The sequence below is a fragment of the Cucurbita maxima genome, unplaced genomic scaffold (assembly GCF_002738345.1).
Source record: "Cucurbita maxima cultivar Rimu unplaced genomic scaffold, Cmax_1.0 Cma_Scf00001, whole genome shotgun sequence".
Classification (NCBI taxonomy): Eukaryota; Viridiplantae; Streptophyta; class Magnoliopsida; order Cucurbitales; family Cucurbitaceae; genus Cucurbita; species Cucurbita maxima.
In genome coordinates, this window is record NW_019272017.1 from 5384783 (window position 1) to 5403880 (window position 19098).

The 19098-nt window shown below is 36.7% G+C and overlaps 3 protein-coding genes across 3 annotated transcripts; 2 read left to right on the plus strand and 1 right to left on the minus strand.

Annotated features, from left to right (window-relative positions):
• The first annotated feature begins 62 nt into the window (after positions 1-62).
• LOC111487193 (binding partner of ACD11 1-like) lies at positions 63-5617 on the plus strand. The gene is made up of 9 exons (XM_023134495.1): positions 63-332; positions 648-935; positions 1402-1576; positions 2294-2884; positions 3114-3283; positions 4264-4367; positions 4455-4530; positions 4620-4703; positions 4867-5617. The coding sequence occupies exons 5-9, from the start codon at positions 3278-3280 to the stop codon at positions 5431-5433; spliced, it is 837 nt and encodes a 278-aa protein (XP_022990263.1). The 5' UTR covers positions 63-332; positions 648-935; positions 1402-1576; positions 2294-2884; positions 3114-3277; the 3' UTR covers positions 5434-5617.
• Positions 5618-5945: 328 nt separating this feature from the next.
• LOC111487160 (cyclin-SDS-like) lies at positions 5946-10419 on the minus strand. The gene is made up of 7 exons (XM_023134429.1): positions 9320-10419; positions 9052-9219; positions 8075-8241; positions 7227-7355; positions 6884-7064; positions 6444-6488; positions 5946-6325 (listed from the first exon to the last, which is right to left on the minus strand). The coding sequence occupies exons 1-7, from the start codon at positions 10358-10360 to the stop codon at positions 6296-6298; spliced, it is 1761 nt and encodes a 586-aa protein (XP_022990197.1). The 5' UTR covers positions 10361-10419; the 3' UTR covers positions 5946-6295.
• Positions 10420-14561: 4142 nt separating this feature from the next.
• On the plus strand, positions 14562-18447 carry LOC111487151 (alpha,alpha-trehalose-phosphate synthase [UDP-forming] 6-like). Its single transcript, XM_023134416.1, has 3 exons — positions 14562-16902; positions 16999-17272; positions 17875-18447. The coding sequence occupies exons 1-3, from the start codon at positions 14906-14908 to the stop codon at positions 18178-18180; spliced, it is 2577 nt and encodes an 858-aa protein (XP_022990184.1). The 5' UTR covers positions 14562-14905; the 3' UTR covers positions 18181-18447.
• Positions 18448-19098: the final 651 nt, after the last annotated feature.

The following is a 19098-nucleotide window of genomic DNA, read 5'->3' on the forward strand; positions in this document are numbered from 1 at the left end:
AAAAAAAAAAAAAAAAAAAAAGGCTTTACCCTTCGCCATCGGATGCGCGCGCAAACCAACGGTCAGCATGCCTTCACCTTCATGCTGATCGTAGCCGGACTCTCTCCTTCTAATGATTGCGCACATGTTTATACAAACACTCCCAAAAGATGTTCGTATATCAAACAAGAAGAACGAATATCCTGAAGATTACTGTTTCCATTTTCAGTTAAATCTTCGTCTTTCTTCCCGTTCTTCCTCCAGTTGCAGAGCTTAATCTAATTTATCCGCTGTTCTTCTGCGTTCTTGTACTGGTTTCAGTCATTCTGTTCGCTCTCCAATCGGAAGAATCTGTAAGCATTTTAGTACTTTCAAGTGATTGTGTATTTTTTGAACTCCTTTATTTTATTTTTGTTTGATTCTTTCACGATAATGAATATTGAATCCACTTGCTTACTGCTTCTTGGGAAGATTTTTTAGATTACTTTTTAGCGTCTGTTCGGGTTCCGCGATTGCTATTTTTTATTCTTGAATCACTCCACTTCTGCGATTGACTGGCCGTTGAATTTAAAAGTTCGACGCTGAATTTGAAAGCAGTTTTTCAAGAATCAAATGTTTTTTTTTTTCTTCTGTGAAGAAGGTTGATTGAAATTTTACGGAGTGGATAGATTTTTTTTTTTTTTTGTGGTTCTGTAGGTTATAATTATGCGAGTTTTTTAGTGAAGCAAATGGAAACGGACTTTCTTGATACGCTTTTGAATACAAAATTCTTCACTTCTTGCAATCTTCATCCTAGTCTCCAGACATATAAATTCTGCATTGATTGTAATGTTAGCTTCTGCACGAATTGTACAGTCCATAATCTTCATCGGCAGGTTCGTATCTGGAGATATTCCTATCATGATGTTGTGCGCGTTCAGGACATGAAGAATCACTTTTGCTGTGCAGAGATTCAGGTATAATACATTTTTTCCCTTGTGCCTCCCGTGTCTGGGCCTTGCGACGTGTGAGTGCCGAGCAAATTTCCGACTATAATTGTCTTTGATAGGAAAGATTCCTGAATTCCATCTGTTTGTTGCTGATCTCTTTGCTTATGTTGTTGAAATCATCGACTTTAGAGATAGGTTTTCCTTTTCTACATTCAAACAGATAGTTTTTAAATTTGTTAGCCAAATTATCTGGTTTTTAAGCACTAGTAATTCTTGAATCGAAAATAATATGTTCTTGAGGAAATCTCACAAGCCTGATTTTGATCCTTGCCAATTTGAATGGATGAATATACAATTTGATACTTTGATTCCAGTCCGATACCAGTTTTAGTAATGGGAATAAAGTTTGTTTGCTATCATTTTGTTTATTGGTTTGTTTTGTAAAAGTTTGCCTTTGTTCTATGAATCCATCTCTATGCCCCCTAACTTGAAGCCCCCAATTGCTTGATTCTGCAGTCATATCGAGTCAATGGTGAAATAGCTGTTCATCTAAACTCCCGTGGTCAACCCGTCGACACCAAATCAACAAAGCCGAAGTTTGGTGATTTTTGTGAAGATTGTGGCAGAAGTGTAAATGATCCTCATCCCTTCTGTTCCATGGCTGCAAGGTTAGAAACATATGAACCTTATCCCACAAACCATTCGAGTGTAGAAACTTCTATGCGTTTTAAAAACCTTGAGACTAATGCCTGTACATAACGGGTCAAAGCTGACAATACTTGCTAGCGGTAGGCTTAGGCTGTTACAAATGATATCAGAGTCAGCCATCGAGGGGTATGCCAGCGAGGATGTTGGGTGTCACAACCATACTATGAAGAGAGTAGGTTGTGACCCTCACGTCATGACAAGCAAAGTGGCGTCCCTCAATAGACGCCCATCCAGCCACATGTGGGCCAATATAGAAGAGTGTCATGATGCGATCGAGGAGGACGATGCATCATCCAACACACCACCACGCAAAGTGGGTATTGAAGACAAGTTGAGACACAAGCAAGACAGAGACATCAGAATAGTCATGAAGTGCAAAGATAGACTTGTTGAAGGGCCGGGTAGGGCCTCGGGCCTTAACTTCAAAAGTCGGAGTTCTTGAAGGAATTTGGGCATGCGGTTCGAAAGTTAAGTCCGTCCATATGAAATATGAGTGCTTGCCAAATTTGGTGTCAATCGGACACCGGACGGACAATGCACGACACCGTATGACAATTCAACCAAAGCTTACAATATCTGCCCTGGGTGGTCCTTAGAGTGATTAACCATATTCTGAACAATTTTATTACTACATCACACACAGATTGTTAACAATTCAAATGCTGTAATAACATCAGGTTTCTGTGAACTCGAAGTTCAAGGAACAGAGCATTGGAACCATCATATATACGAGCCCGGAATCCATTAACTTATCATTCAAGGAAAAAAGCAGCCCAGAAACAGAAGCATGGGAATTGGAATCAACCATATCAGTTTTGCAGAGTCCACAGAAGAGACCCAAGCTACCTCTTCATCTTTAAGGCCAAGAAAACGCAGAAGGAAAGGCATCCCTCGCAGGTGTCCATTTTTTTGACAAGAAGATAAGATGCAACATTTTCATCTCCTTTTTAACTTCCTTGTGGCTCTCAAATGGTATGCTTCTTAATTTTTATTTACCTCGACTCGTATATTTCATAGAATGTCTAGTAGTGAAATGAAATCATCAATATAAAAGCCAGAATTGTAGATCTTTGCTGCTGCATGGTTTTAAAATTTCTTTGTCAAAGTTTTGACAAGATTAGTTGGTAGACAAAGCTGATATTAACATATATTCTTTTACACAAGTTGTTTGCCTCGTCCATGGGAGTCTTGGCCGCTACCGACGATGGCGACGTGGGAAGGATGGAGGTGTTCATGCACACAAGTGTGGGCAGCGATGATGAGAGGAGGTAACCTCTAAATTAAAATTAAATATTTTAATCAATTTAAAAATGTTCAAATTAATTGGTTGTGCTATGTTAATCCAATTTAAGTAAAAACAACAAAAATAGAGAAATATTTTTAATTTATATATTAAATAAATATCTCCTTTACTAAAGTTGAAATTTGGATAATTTTCTATTTTATCAATTACATATGAGAGGTTCGTTTAAGTCACTGCTCAGTGATTTGGTACAGTCAAATTTGGTCCCGCCTCCGCTAGAGCCCAAAAAAAAAAGGCTCTTCCCTACAAGAATTTCGTCTCTTCTCTTCTTCTCCTCCTCCCCGCCGCTTGATCTCATCAACCTATCATCTTCCGCTATCTCTAATTCCCTTCTCAACCATTCTTTTACCTTTCAGAAATGTCGGTGAGTTCTTCTTCATCATCATCTTGTTCTTCTGTTATCTGTGAATCTTTGATGCAGATCTGCCGCATTTATGTTTAGTAATTGCTTTTTTGTTTCTGATGGGTAATGGCGATTTGGGGAATTGTAGTTGTAATGTGGAACTGGGGTTTTGTTTTTCTTTCTAATTTTGATTTTGATTTTGATTTTGATTTTCAAGGTCTCTGGCTTTTACAATGAGCTCTGATTCTGATTGGATGCCGACAGAATTCCACTGATTTTTCTCCCCCAAATTTTGAATTTATCAACAAAACAGTCTCTTCGTCCCTTCCTCTCAAATCAGCTGCTTCAATCCCAACTTTTGTTTTCAGTTCCTTCTCATAAAGGTTGAGTGAAGTGAAAATTAGCATGGTGAAATCACTGCTAAATCCTTTTTGTTTTTGGTTCTTAATTTTCTATTTCTGAAACCAGCTACCTGAATCTCACCCTAGTTCTTTCTTTTCACTTTGATGATGAACTCAACGGAGTCAACACTAAGTACTGTTCTTCACTACTGAATCCAAAAACTTGATAACTATGATGAAGTTCAACAATTATTAGAATGTTAATTCTCTAACTAGTGCTGCCTTTTAAAAATATTTAAATTCAAGTTTTTCTTACAAAAATTGTAGGGGAGTGGAGGGTCGAAATATCAACTTTTGAGAAGATAAAAGATGTCTTATCTAATAAGCAAATATTGACCTTTTTGGGCTTTCCCTCTCGAGCTTTCCTTCAAGATTTTTAAAATACCTCTACTATGTGAGGTTTCCATGACCTTATAAAAAATATCTCGTTCCTCTCTCCAATCAATGTGAGATCTAATGTATATATTTTGTCATTCCTAACTTTAGGTATTAATTTGAAGAAGGAATGATATTGTAAATGTACATTCAAACACTTGCATTTCTTAATTATTTTTAATGGGTTTTTTTCTTTTTTCTTTAAAAAAAAAAAATCTTATGTAGATGAGAACTGTCAAGGTCAGCAATATCTCAAAAGCTACTTCTGAGAGAGATATCAAAGAATTCCTTTCATTCTCTGGTCAAATCCTTTATGTTGAAATGCAAAGGTTAGTGATTATATTCTATCTGTTTGTTTTGTTTGGAGAATTATTATTATTATTACTATTTATTATTATTGTTATTATTTTGTGTAGAGAAACTGAAAATACTCAGGTTGCTTATGTTACATACGAGGATTCTCAAGGAGCAGATACTGCAATACTTTTGACTGTAGGTTCCTTTTTAGGCACATTGGTCTCTTTATTTCTATAATTTATGTTAGTTTTTGTGAACCTTTCTCTCTTAATCTCTTCTCTTAGGGGGCAAAAATTGGTGATCTATTTGTATCAATTACTCTGGTTGAGAATTACCATCTTCCACCAGAAGCAATGTCATCAATCCTGGTAATAAACGTCTCGTGTATATGCATTTGTTGTCGACCCTTGAATTCCTGCACACAAACAAGTTACATTATTCAATTCGAAATCTTGATTATCAAGTAGCTGTCTTTGTCTTCAAGGAGGTATTACAAACTATTTACTTAAAAATCTTAATGACCTTTAAAAGGATAAAAGGAAAACTGCTACCGGGATTGCTCCGAATCAGGCTGAAGATGTTGTAAGTACAATGCTTGCGAAAGGCTTCATCTTGGGGAAGGATGCTCTCAACAAGGCAAAAGCGTTCGACGAACGACTCCAATTGACATCAAACGCTTCTGCAACTGTTGCTTCCATTGACCGGAAGATGGGCATAACTGAGAAAATAACTGCAGGCACAGCAGTGGTGAATGAAAAGGTCAGGGAGATGGATGAAATGTTCCAGGTTACGGAGAAGACAAAATCCGCTCTTGCAGTTGCCGAGCAGAAGGCAAGCAATGCTGGAACCGCGCTCATGAGCAACTATTATGTGTTAACTGGAGCAGCTTGGTTTTCAAATGCTGTAACTGCAGTTACAAAAGCTGCCGAGGAAGTGACCCAGATGACAAAGGCAAAAGTCGAGAAAGCCGAGGAGGAGAAAGAGGAAAGTATATACCACGAAAGAACCGGGATCATCAATAACTTCGCCGAGTTCCATCTCGACGAGCCTTTACCGGGGGAGCCTGCTATTGTTCCAGTTAATTCAGCTGATAGATAGACAGTAAGTTGTGAATCATACGTATGAAAACCTACACTTGTGAAATACATTGCTTTCCCCAATCAACTGTATGATATATACATTTTCATCTAGAGGTGCTCCAATTACAGGGTTTACTTCTTTATACACGCTCCTGTTGAAATGTCATGACGTTCTTTTGAGTGAAAAATTCACTTTTTGAATACTTGATTATACAATGTTGCATTTAACTTCTATAATTTATATACTCGAGTTTCTTACCATTTTAGGACGAATATGTATTTTTATCTCCTCTCTTGTTTAAAGAAAAACTTTACAAAAGCCGACTTAGGACGACCTGTTTGAAATGATTTTTCAATAAAACCACGAACAAAAATCTAATAAGATGGAAAAATGAACGCAGTCTAAGCCTTATCTCATTTGTCAATTGCAACTGCAATAAGAATGCTTGGGAGTGACATCCATGGTTTACAATTTTTCTCTGATTGCTCAAGTATTAAAAATCTCATCATAATTGTTGTTTCCGTAAGAATATTAGGGTCATAGCTCTGAGTATCAAACACATACAACCTGTACACAAATGACAGGGAAATTCGAGCACGTGGATGATCTGGTTTAGACTGGACTAGGCCTTGACTAGATACATGTATAAAAATTTGAAAGAAAAATAGAAGTTATTGGACGATTGACCAAAAAGATGATTTTTGGTATTCCATCATATTTTTCTTTCTATTGGTGATAGAAGACGAGAATTGAATGTCCTACCTGAGAGAGTGACCTTCACTAGCTGTTCAGGTTGGTCTAAAGTGGTCAGGAAGGAAGAATATGTCAAAGTCAATGGAACAGAAAGTGCTTATTTGCTGTTAGGAAATGATGCTTTCCATCATAAAAACTTTAATAGCCACTCCAAGCTCTGTTGAAATTAATACAGCATCAGTAACTTTTGCTCAAGTTGACTTAATAAAAGAGAATTCAAGGAATTAAGTTTTATGCAAGAATAAATCAGTTTTTATAGTTGATTAGTTATATACCTCGATACATTCGTGCAGATCATCGTTTTCTGTTCTGATATGAGTCTGCAAAACGATAATGCTCCAAATGTTATAAGATAGTTACACATAAAGTCAAATAAAATTCATTTAAATTATCATGGGTTATGAAAGAAATTGCAAAGTAACAGTGGTAGTTCTCAAAAGATCTCCAGAACTGTGGTAGTTTCGTTGATGTGATTTTAATGCATGCTTTAAAATATTCTAAACAAACGCTATAACTTAAAATTTTCTTATAGTATAAAAATGAACTTTATAATTGTACTTTACATTATAATTGAATCTAATTGGATTTATATTATGCTGTTTTCGTAAATCTTTAAATTTTCTTCTAGATTTTCAAATACATATTTATATTATTATTCAAGTACGTAAATATATCGATGAAGAATGAATTTTCTTTTGCAGGTCTGTATTTTTACCTCGATGACTCGTTGACTTGGTGCATCCTGTTTTTCTCCTAGGGACGCCAGGATGACAACCGCAGCTGCAATAGTTGAAGGGAAATAACAAAATTGGACTTTCTCTGACAGAACAAGCACAGCAAAGTTCTTAGCTCGATTCTCCAAACCTGTGTCAGCTCCAGCAGCTTTCAGGTAGAACCTAAGATTGTTTTCAAATACCCATTGTCAAAAGAAATAATAAAGCATGTTATGCGTACTAGATTCAAATTGTTAATGGGCGGAAGGAGTTTATTAACAGTGGATGGACGAGGGAGAAAAACTTTGTCCTACAAATGGTGAAGCTAGTCTGAGGAAGATGTACCACAAGAAGTTGTAGACAGTTGGCAGGAAACAATGGAACTTTAGAACTTCTTCAACAAGCCATTCCATACCAACAACTTCAGATCTTCTATACGTGTTGCTCCCTACACGTATATTCCTTTGCTGCAACCTGAAATACCGAAAATAAAACCAATCAGTACTATCATCGCTTTTTAAATAGATTCACCAAAGCTCGAGACCCACCAGATTGGATATCTTCTCAATTCTCAAGGCTTTATTCAGTGAAACAGACGATGAAATAACTTTTTGCATGTATAATACAAGTCAAAGCTAGATGAAGACTGTGGATAAAAGGAAGTTTAAAAAGAAAAGAGAGGAAAAGAATTGTTATAAAGCTGATTCACATATGACGACTTAGAGCTCTACATAGCAGCCTCAATGCATTGATGGTTAGATTAGCATTTTATTGGTGGGTCTTGGGTCTCTTCTGTGCACGAGTTGTTAACTTAAAAACTGTGTATCGACAATAAGTTTGACTATTATTTGTTACATCGGCTAAAATATGACCATGGTATAATCACAATGTGACAAACATTCTTTTGTCCATGTGAACGCAAAGCTTTCAGGCCCGGAAATTTGAACTTATGAACATTCAAGACTATTAGATAGATTCATTTACTTATATACATTTTTTTTTCTGATTATTATTTCTAGTACTATTTACCATTTTGATCCTAACTTGCTCAATTTTACACCCCTTGAACCAAAGCAAGAAGACCAACTAACTTACAATTTGTTTCCATGCAATCTTCATCATATATAGACTAACGAAGTTGAATAGAAGTTATAGTAGATGCACATTGATAGACGAGAGAAAAAAGAAGTCACCAGCTGTATGACTGATTTTCTTCGATTCTAGTAGCCAAAGTTAGACATGCAATGCCCAGAATTTGAAGGTGGCTTCCAGCTCTGAAGAATCCTTTGCTCAGAATCTGGTCCAGGAGGGTAACTCCTAAAAATGTCGTCTCCTGATGAAGTTTGGTATCTCTCGATCTCTACATAATTCGAAAAAAAAAAAAGCTAAATAATTATAAATATATAAAAAAAAAGTTTGACCCAACTGATTGATGACAAGTCTTACCGCATGAAAAGGAATTAACAGATTATAAAGAATGTATTTCGTGAACCATAACAGATGATGAAAATGAAACTGCATTGGTGAATTCCTAACAAAATCCCAACATTCTCCATAATGAGCGCAAATCTCGCTGTTATAAATATTTATACTATTATTAAGATAAAAATAAACAGCTAATGTATCCAAGCAGAAGTAACAAATGAAAAGAAAAGTCAGTTAAACTTGGCTGATTCAAGATGCCAGATGCAATGGGCGCGTGGCAGGCCTAATTCGTTAGAAAGAGCTTATAACAACTTGATGAAACAGGTGCAAAATCATGAACATATTAATGACTGTAATTTTCGTTAGGAAATTACAGTTACATTTAAACTAAGAGGGAGATAGTGCCTGATTACATACAATCACACGAGATGGTAAACAGAGAATATTGTAAATTTTGAAGAGTCGATAACGTGAAATTCATACACATAAGGATATCAGATTTGACGTATTTTTCTAAAGCCAGATGAGAAATTTCCAGAAAACACCGATGGAATAGTCGATACCAGAAAAGTACAATGTTGGATAAAGTTCAAATTGAAATATGACAGGGTGTCTCAAACGCTATGCAGTCCCAATGTCTCAGAATACAAAAGCTATTAACGATGAAAATGGAAGGCCGGTGAAATATCTCATGCTAATTCAGGAATAATTGAGAAAAACACAGTGGTTCAAATCAAGGACTTACTTCAACTATCCATTGGACCATATTTGACCGTTCCTGGAGAATGAGATCGCCATAATCCGTCGACGACCGGTACTCTTCTTCGTAGTCGCGAATAATCAATTGGCGTCTTTCTCTATTTCTGATCATTCGATAGGCTTCTTCATTGTCCAATTCTTCGAATCTCAAAATCTAAGTTATAATCAATTAAATAAAAACAATGTAAGTTGTTTGATTAGCTGCAGGTTTGTTGCTGATGAAACGCCAAGGAAGCATGAAAATAGAGAATTACCGTAGATTGATCTACTTTCTCTTCTTCAATAGATGTGCCAGTTCTAATGTCTTGAGAGGCACTTGATCTTAGAAAGTCGCGCCTGTACTGCACCAGCATGCTGAATGTTGATGAAGGAGTTGCGTCGTCGTTCGATTTTTCTGAAAATTCGCTTCCGGATTCCAAGAAAATTGAAGGAGTGTAATCTGAGCAGTCCGTATCAGACGTCTCCAATAGAATAGTTGACCGAAGCTCGGACAAGGCCTGGCTAGAGTATTCCGAAACATCCTCGTAAGAGAACTGCTCTGTGCAAGCAAGATCCGATTCAAACTTCAAGCTATTAGGCCACTGTTCTATCGTGGAATCCGACTTCGAAACAGTGATAGTTTCATTGATCTCATTTCTCGGTATCTCTTGTAACTGAAAGTCCCATAGTCCGTTTTCTTCAACCTCTAGTCCTTTCTCTTCGAAGGAACAGACGCTCTCGAGGATAGATTCAGCACAAGACTGTACACAAGGATTGGACGGCACAGCTCCCTTTCCACAAAGCTTCGACGAGACATCAGCCTCAGTCAATTGGAACTCCAGAACTCCATTGTCCGCTGGATCTTTGTTTTGGTCAATAGTTCTCCTAAACTCTCTCCTACTCTTCAACCTGGAGTTACTCGGACTAACAACACCAAAATCGACTCCAGAATTCGACTCCACGCAAGACGATTCAGACACTTCCACATTACTCTTCCTAACCTCGCACTCCTCCTGCAAGCAAGCTCTGGACACTCCATTCGAAGCTGCATCCAAATTCAAATTGACTTGAAGATCGCCACCAATGGAACCGAATCGTCTCTTCCTCGCACCCGCAGTACGACGCTGGAATCCAAAAACCGCGTCGAGTTTGGTAGAAACCTCAGGTCCTCCGCCGTGGAAGGAGCCAGAGCTGGAGTCCGGCGAGCAGAAAAAAGGAGAAATCGGATCTCGCCTGCGGCGTGGAAGCTGAGACCGAAGCTTCTTCTTGGGCGGAGACGGAGATTGGAGGTTGGACCTTCGCTTTTTGGACTTCATGGTGCGGTGATGAGTTTGGTGATAGAAGCAGAGCAGTTATGGAAGTTAGGAAGCGAAAGAGAAATGTAAAATTGGAAGTGAGTCTATACTTCCTCCCGCCTCCTGTTTATCTAATAATTATATATCACTATCACTGAATCACCATCCCACACGCGTCTGCCTCCTCCCACCCCTTTCCGTACGGACCTATTACGACAGGGCTATGGCTTAGACGGACATTGCTTATTATTTAAACACGATTAATTAATTCTCGATATATAATTTAAATATATAAAATTATCCAACTCATTAATCAATTAAAATAAATAAATTTTAAATATTATCAATTTTTATCACAATTTTTTTTTTATTATGTTACGGTAAAGAAAAAAGTTTTGGTCGGTAGCAATTGCTTGAATTTCAACGACTCACTAGAATTCATGCAACCACTCAACGACGTGTACGAGGCTCCACCTAGTCGACCCTTCCCAACTGTGACTTGCATCTTGGCTCAGTTCCCAACATGCGGCTCCAAGTGGCTGGACTCGACCTCTGCTTAAATTTTTGTTTTTTTGCTTCGTTTTACTGTGATTGGCTATTTCAAAATTGTATAACTATTTTTCTAGAGAACTAAATATTTTTAGCATTGTTTAGAATTACTTTTGGGATAATTAAGTGATATTAACTCTACGGATAGACTCTAAGTTCAATTTTATGAATGAGTAGAGTATCGTAGGTGAAATCGGATTACATGAAGCTAAGCCTAGGAATATTCGGTCAAAACAAGCTTAGGAGCACCGAGACTCACTTTTGGAGCACATATGAGCTAATTGAATGAAATTGTTATGTCACATGTTTAACATGGATTTTGTGGCTATTTATTACGTGTTCTTAGATTGATATGACCATGTTTATTCTATTTGGTGTATCGTACCTCTATGTGTGCAAAATCTCATAACCATGATGATATGACTATGTGTACGAGTATCGAGACACAAAAAATTTAATTTGTGAGATACAATGACTGAAATGATATGATTATATATATCAGCTCCGAAAAGTATTTATGTCATGATATCGTGGAAGTTTATTATACATCACTCTACGAAACCAGGTTTTATACCGGACCTCATGCATATTTATTTTATAATTATTTTTATTGAATAGAAATTTTCTAAATTGTTTTATTATAATTATTATTTTAAATTTGGGATATTATTTGGTTATTAAATTTGAAATATTTGATTTATGATGGGTTCATTAATAGTATTTGGATAATTCGTTGGTTATTTAATCATGATTATTGTGTATTATCTCATATTAAATTGAATGACGAAAAGAGTATCCCCATACATTAATTTAGAGTTTATTATTTATACGTGAATATAATGCATATGTTTATAAATATTCTTATAAAAATAATTTTGATTAAAATCATTCATAATTAATTTAAAGTGATTCCATAAAAAAAATATTCCAAACGCATTTGATTATTTAAAATATATATGTATATTAGTTTTTTTAAAAAATACGCCGTAAATTATGACTGATTATAGTAAAAGAGAAATAATTAATAAATAAACATTTATGGGTAAAGCCCAATACATCTTAGCCCAATTTTAGTCATCAGCCCAAGTTTGAATGTCCATTAAGTCCAAAGGAGTACTGAATTTGGTATCCACGTGGCAGGGACAGAAATGTAATTCAATATTTTAAGCCCGTTTTTATTTTATTTTATTTTATAAAAAAAAAATTTGAAAATTTTGAAAAGGTAAGAATCGAGTAGATACATAGTTGAAAGTTCAAACTTAGAATTTATAACTTAAATACTTTTTAATATTTTTTAGTGCAATAAATAAGATGAAAATCTTGAGTATATATTAATTATTGTTGAAGGAGAATATTTTATTTAAGTAGTTGACTTTGACTTTTATTTTACCACCTTCCATGCATTTATTATTATTATTATTATTTTTGTTTTTTGTAAACGATAGATTTTATTTAACAATTTTTAGTGTATTTAACCACATTTTTCAACTTGCATGAAAAACAACATATTCAACCAAAAATTTAATGTATTTTTAAAAAATGACATAAAATCTTCCCTTTTAAAAATATAGTCAAAAGCGTGCCTTTTATCATAATGTATTTTATAGTATACTTGAATTTGACTTTGTTTAAAATAGGTTATCCATGTAATAATTTTTATAATTTTTTTTATTTTTAATATACGTATGTATTTTATCTTAATTTTCTCTCTAATTATTACAATAATATGATATAGTGGTAATTTATTAGTGTTGGTTGATCATTCATCCACATTTTTAGATTTCATTAGGTGGACTATGAATGTGGTGTAAATTATGGATCGTTAATTAACCACTCAACGTATAGTGTATTCGCTCTCTTAGTTTGTTGAAGAAAGCAAGATTGTCGTTATCATTAACATGTAATTTCCTCCTCCACAAATCTTTCAAGATTAATTTTGATATGATTGTGCCTGATGGTGAAGTGGATATTAGTTTTCTTGCTCGTGAATCTAATAGTGAGATAGTGATGGCTATGAAAAGCTTCAAAGATTTTGTTGGTTCGGTTGAGCTCGCTAAAGACACTCGCTCCTCTTGAAAGCATTTTTCAATGCTCTTTAAGCGTTCATGCAGACACAATTTTTTTTTACTATTTGAAGTCTCTTAACACGTAACAAGGTTAAATATTCATGACGATCATTGTAAAGTTGTTGAACCGATACCATTCGGGTAAGTAGTACGTTGACAAAACTAGCTTCCCATGTTGTGGCTTGAGGGGGCAGCATAATAACGGTAGGGTGGCAGCACAGAGAATAGTTGCCTATTTGATCACAAAACCTTATCTGGTTTAGTTGAGAAGCGTGCTGCTGCCAGTTGTATTTTTTGGTTTTTTCTCTTTTTTTTTTTTTATTTCTCCAAAATTTCCCATTACATTCAATTTTTCATTTTTCTTAATTATTTTTTAAAAAAACTTGCCACGTGTACCATTCTGTGCTTCCTGCTTATCCACTTTACTAAACAATGCCCTGTCGGATGGATTAAATACATTATCCTTTATTAATAATTATTTTCCCACTTCACTAAGGGGCCCACATGGAATACGTGGCCTTTCATTCTGTCAACGTGACGTCCAGCTGGAGCCAGACTCGAATGTACTTTTTTTTTTTTGTTTTTATTTTAATCTTTCTATTTTAATATTTTACCTCGCAGTATTATTTTTTTTCACCCCATCCATGTGAGCCATATGAGAGACAAACCAAATTAGTTTATTTCAATTATTTTTCATGGTTTTAAATTATTATATCAAAATTACTTTTTAGTCCTCAAAATTTTAACAAATTAATAATTTAATCTTCTAAAAAAAAAATTCAAAATGTAATCCAACACTAAAATTACTCTAGTTTCTATAATTGAGTTACCGAAAAAAAAAAGTGGTATTAATTCATTCAAATACGTATCTTACTCGAGTGTTACTGGGTAACTAAAATTGAATATTTATTTTAAAATTGGGAGGCAAAATTAATTTAGTGTTCAAACTTTAAAAAGGAAAAGTGTAATTTATTAAAACAAATTAGGCGCTTATCAATTATAAAATTAAAATATAATGAGAATTAAGTTGGTAAACTTATAATTTAAGTAAAATATAGAGATAAAAAGAATAATAATAATAATAGTAATAATTTAATATGGATATTTTGAGATGAAAGGAAATAATCCGACCGACCGACCGAGAGTGAAACGTCAAAGAAATTCGTGAAAACCCACAAAAAAAACCGAGCAGACCAGAGTTGAGAGAGACAGACTTCTCTCTCTAACTGAGCGTTCACATTTCGCCACGTAATTCCCCATCATTACGTGGCATTTTCCATAAAAAAATGTCATAATTTCATTTTTAATATATATTTTTATTAAAAATATATAAAATATAAAATTTAATGATATTTTATAAATAAAAATATAATATAATATTTAAACTAATTTTTAAAAACTTAAATTTAAATATTATAGAACAATGGCACTGACGGACTCACCAACGGAGCAAGAAGAGAGAGAGAGAGAGAGAGAAAAAGAAACGGATAAGAACAAAGGGCGAGGGAGTTGAGGGAAATTATCCAGTGCTACTCATATGTACCATTAGTACCTAATTCCCTTTAATTCTCCACCGTCCGATTTTGATCATTCTCCTTCCATCTCTCTCCTCTTATGCGTCACTGAATTCAGAATATGCTTCTTCCAACCACTTGACCGTACTTTTTTCCTTTGTTTTTCTTTTGTAATTCGTCTCCAAATTGGAAAATTATTAAAAAAAAAAAAAAAAAAAAGTTGAAATTTGGACATCTTTTGCCTTCTTCTGGGTCTCTCTGTAATTTTCATTTTCAGTTCAATACAGTGGGAGTGTGTGTTTCTGTGTTCTTCCTTCTACTCTGGGTTTTCGATTCTGGTTCGATTTCAACCGTTTTTTCTTGTTTTTGAAGTGTTTTTTCAAATACCCATTTCCCTTAGTTTCATGGATTGATAGAAAAATCCCATCCACAAATCAATGGTTTCAAGGTCGTATTCCAATTTACTTGAACTCGCCACCGGAGAATCGCCGTCTTTCGGCCGTATGAGCCGCCAAATCCCTCGGATTATGACTGTCGCCGGTTTAATCTCCGACATCGATGACGATCGACCAGAGAGCGTCTCATCGGAGCCGTCGTCCTCCTCCGCCCTTCGCGACCGGATTATCATTGTAGCCAATGAGCTCCCCATCAGAGCTCAGCGGAAATCAGGCGGCGGCTGGATTTTCAGCTGGGATGAAAATTCCCTTCTCCTGCAGCTGAAAGATGGGTTGGGTGATGATGATTTTGAGGTGTTTTATGTGGGTTGTCTCAAGGAAGATATTCAGGTAAATGAACAAGATGAGGTATCTCAAATACTCTTAGAAACATTTAAATGTGTACCAACGTTTCTGACCCAAGAGCTTTACACTAGTTACTATCATGGCTTCTGTAAGCAACAGCTATGGCCTCTGTTTCATTACATGTTGCCTCTGTCGCCTGACCTCGGCGGTCGGTTTAACCGACCGCTGTGGCAGGCTTATGTTTCTGTGAATAAGATCTTTGCTGATAGGATCATGGAAGTGATCAATCCTGAGGATGATTTTGTTTGGATTCATGATTATCATCTCATGGTGTTGCCTACTTTTCTTAGGAAGAGATTCAATAGAGTCAAGCTTGGATTCTTTCTGCATAGTCCGTTCCCGTCGTCTGAGATATATCGAACGCTACCGATACGGGAGGAGCTCTTACGAGCGCTCCTGAATTCGGATTTGATAGGGTTTCATACTTTTGATTATGCTAGGCATTTTCTTTCTTGTTGTAGTAGGATGCTTGGTCTAAGGTACGAGTCGAAACGGGGTTATATTGGGATAGAGTATTATGGTCGAACCATTAGTATTAAGATCCTTCCTGTTGGGATTCATATGGGTCAACTTCAATCTGTTTTGAGCCTTCAGAAGACAGAGGAGAAGGTTGCAGAGCTTATCAAACAGTTTCGTGATCGAGATAGGATAATGTTGCTCGGTGTTGACGATATGGACATATTTAAGGGTATTAGTTTGAAGCTTTTGGCTATGGAGCAGTTGTTGATCACACACCCTGAATGGCAGCGGAAAGTAGTATTGGTGCAGATTGCCAATCCTGCGAGAGGCCGGGGGAAAGATGTGAAAGAAGTTCAGGATGAGACGAAGGCAGCTGTAAAGCGGATTAACGATACGTTTGGGAAACCCGGGTACGAGCCAGTTATGTTGATTGAGGAGCCACTGAAATTCTATGAGAGAGTTGCATATTATACCGTTGCCGAATGTTGTTTGGTCACTGCGGTTCGGGACGGTATGAATCTCATTCCATATGAGTACATTGTCAGCCGCCAAGGGAACGATAAGTTAGATAAGCTCTTGGGGTGTGAATCATCAGCTCTGAAGAAGAGTATGTTGGTTATATCTGAATTCATTGGGTGCTCTCCGTCCTTAAGCGGAGCAATTCGAGTTAATCCGTGGAATATTGATGCTGTAGCTGATGCAATGGAATGTGCATTAGAGATGGAAGACGCCGAAAAGCAGCTCCGCCATGAGAAGCATTTTAGATATGTGAGCACGCATGATGTTGGGTATTGGGCTCGAAGTTTCCTACTAGATTTGGAGAGGGCTTGTCGGGATCATGTGAGGCAGAGATGTTGGGGTATCGGGTTCGGTTTAAGTTTTAGAGTTGTGGCTCTTGATCCGAACTTCAGGAAGCTGGCAATGGAACACATATTTTCGACTTATAAGAGGACGAAATCTCGAGCTATTCTTTTGGACTATGATGGTACATTAATGCCTCAAGCTTCAATTGATAAGAGTCCTACTTCAAAATGCCTCGAAACTCTTAATACCTTGTGTCGAGATAAGAACAATACGGTATTCATTGTGAGTGCGAAAAGCCGAAAGAAACTTGCTGAATGGTTTGGCTCTTGTGAAAATCTCGGCATTGCTGCCGAGCACGGATACTTTATTAGGTGAATTATCACATGATAAGTACACTTCGTCTATACTGTTTTGTTGATTGTCTTATTGTGTATGGCAAAATTAAGGGAATTGTTTTCTCCTTTTAGGATGAAGCAGGATGAGGAATGGGAAACCAGTTTACCAGTTGCTGATTGCTATTGGAAGCAGATCGTGCAGCCGGTTATGAAACTCTACACTGAAACAACCGATGGTTCGACAATCGAAGATCGAGAAACTGCGCTTGGATGGTGTTACGAAGATGCAGATCCAGATTTTGGTTCGTGTCAAGCTAAGGAGCTCTTCGATCATCTCGAAAGTGTCCTAGCCAACGAACCAGTTACAGTCAAGAGTGGTCAAAATATCGTGGAAGTTAAACCACAGGTTCAACCTCATTGGCCCTCATCTTTAAAAATTGAAATTGTTTCTGAGATTCATGGTCTGTTTTATTACTGAATATGACTTTAAGGCTACAACTAAGGATTGATTGGCTTTGTTCATCATCCCCCCCACTTCTATGAACTTGGTATCCTTTCCTCTCGAAACATCTGATATTTGACGCGGGTAATTCGGTTTGAATGAAAATGTAATAGCCCTAGCTCACCGCTAGCAGATATTATCTTATTTGGGCTTTCCCTTTCGGGTTTTCGCTCAAGCTTTTTAAAACGTGTCAGTTAGGGAGAGTTTTTCACACCTTTACAAAGAATGTTTCGTTCTCCTCCCCAACCGATGTGGGATCTCACGATCCACCTCCCTTTGGGGCCCGGCGTCCTTGCTGGCACACCGTCTTGTATCCACTCCCTTGGGGGCTTAGCCTCTTTACTAGCACATCGACCGGTGTCTGGGCTGCTTCCTTTTTGTGCAGATCTTGAAAAAATCAATGCGATGATTAAGGCATCCATATACTATTATATCATCAGGCATTTCCTTTTTCTCATCAACCTTAACGATGTGGGTGAATCTGATGTTCGATTTTATAATTGCAGGGTGTTAGCAAGGGTCTTGTAGCTAAACGACTTCTCTCCGCAATGCAAGAGAAGGGGACCCCTGCAGATTTTGTTCTATGCATCGGTGATGACAGATCAGATGAAGACATGTTCAAGGTGATCTCGTGTTCCATGGAAGGTCCATCGATCTTGCCTCGAGCTGAAATTTTTGCATGTACAGTGGGGAGGAAACCGAGCAAAGCCAAGTATTACCTCGACGATCCATCAGAAATTGCAAGGTTGATGCACGGTTTGGCTACGGTGTCGAGGCAAAACGGCGCGCTTTATCCATCACAAGGTGCATAAGCCTCAACTTTTGCAGTTGTCAATGTCATTCAATTTTAATCTTATTTACACATCACAGTGTACATATTGCTGCGGTTTCACGATGGGAAGAAAGTAAAAAGGGGAAAAACTGAGACTCATTTTTGTTTTGTGGTTCATTTAGCAAAAGATGTAAATATATTTGGATGTGATATAATGACTGGATTTGCTTCAATTCCAGGTTCATTTTTTTCTTTTGGATTATGTATTATATCAGTTTATAAACCCTTGCATAATATTTAATGTGAATTTGCTTTGAGCTATAGCCGAACCGCATGGACCAGCCTCCTGGCCATGGTTGATCGTCCTTGTTTGAGGTCGACCTCGTGGGGGGTCGAGCCTTTTTAAGTCTCAGTCGACCTTTACCGAGTTGGCCCTCTAGGTTATGGTCAGGGCTTGAGCTTCATATGTTCATGCATGTGTCTTATGCTTCATGTCTTGTGCTTGTGTCTCTGGTCTCATGTCTATGATTCATGTTTGTGTCTCATGCCTTACCCTAAGGTTCAAACCCTTGGGCTAATTTATAGCGTGATGGGTTGGGTTGGGTTGGCCGCTTGATTTGCTATTAGATTTGATGATTAATTTCATAGATGAGGATTATATTCTTCCGTATGTTTTTGCCCCAACCTCTCCCTATCCCGTCATGTTGTATAGGTAAGTAACGAGTGTCTTCGTGAGCTAGCAATGAGACTTTTGAATTTAGATGTTATAAGTTCTAGTGAAAGACCTTAACTATTTGATAAATTAATTTCATTCATTAATTATACGTCACTCCACTATAAACTTTGATAAATTGTGTTCATAAGTGTAATAATTACAAATAAGTCGATTATTTACGAAAATTTGTAATTACAGTTAGGTCAATAGATCATTTTATTTATTATCTAATAAACCATTTAT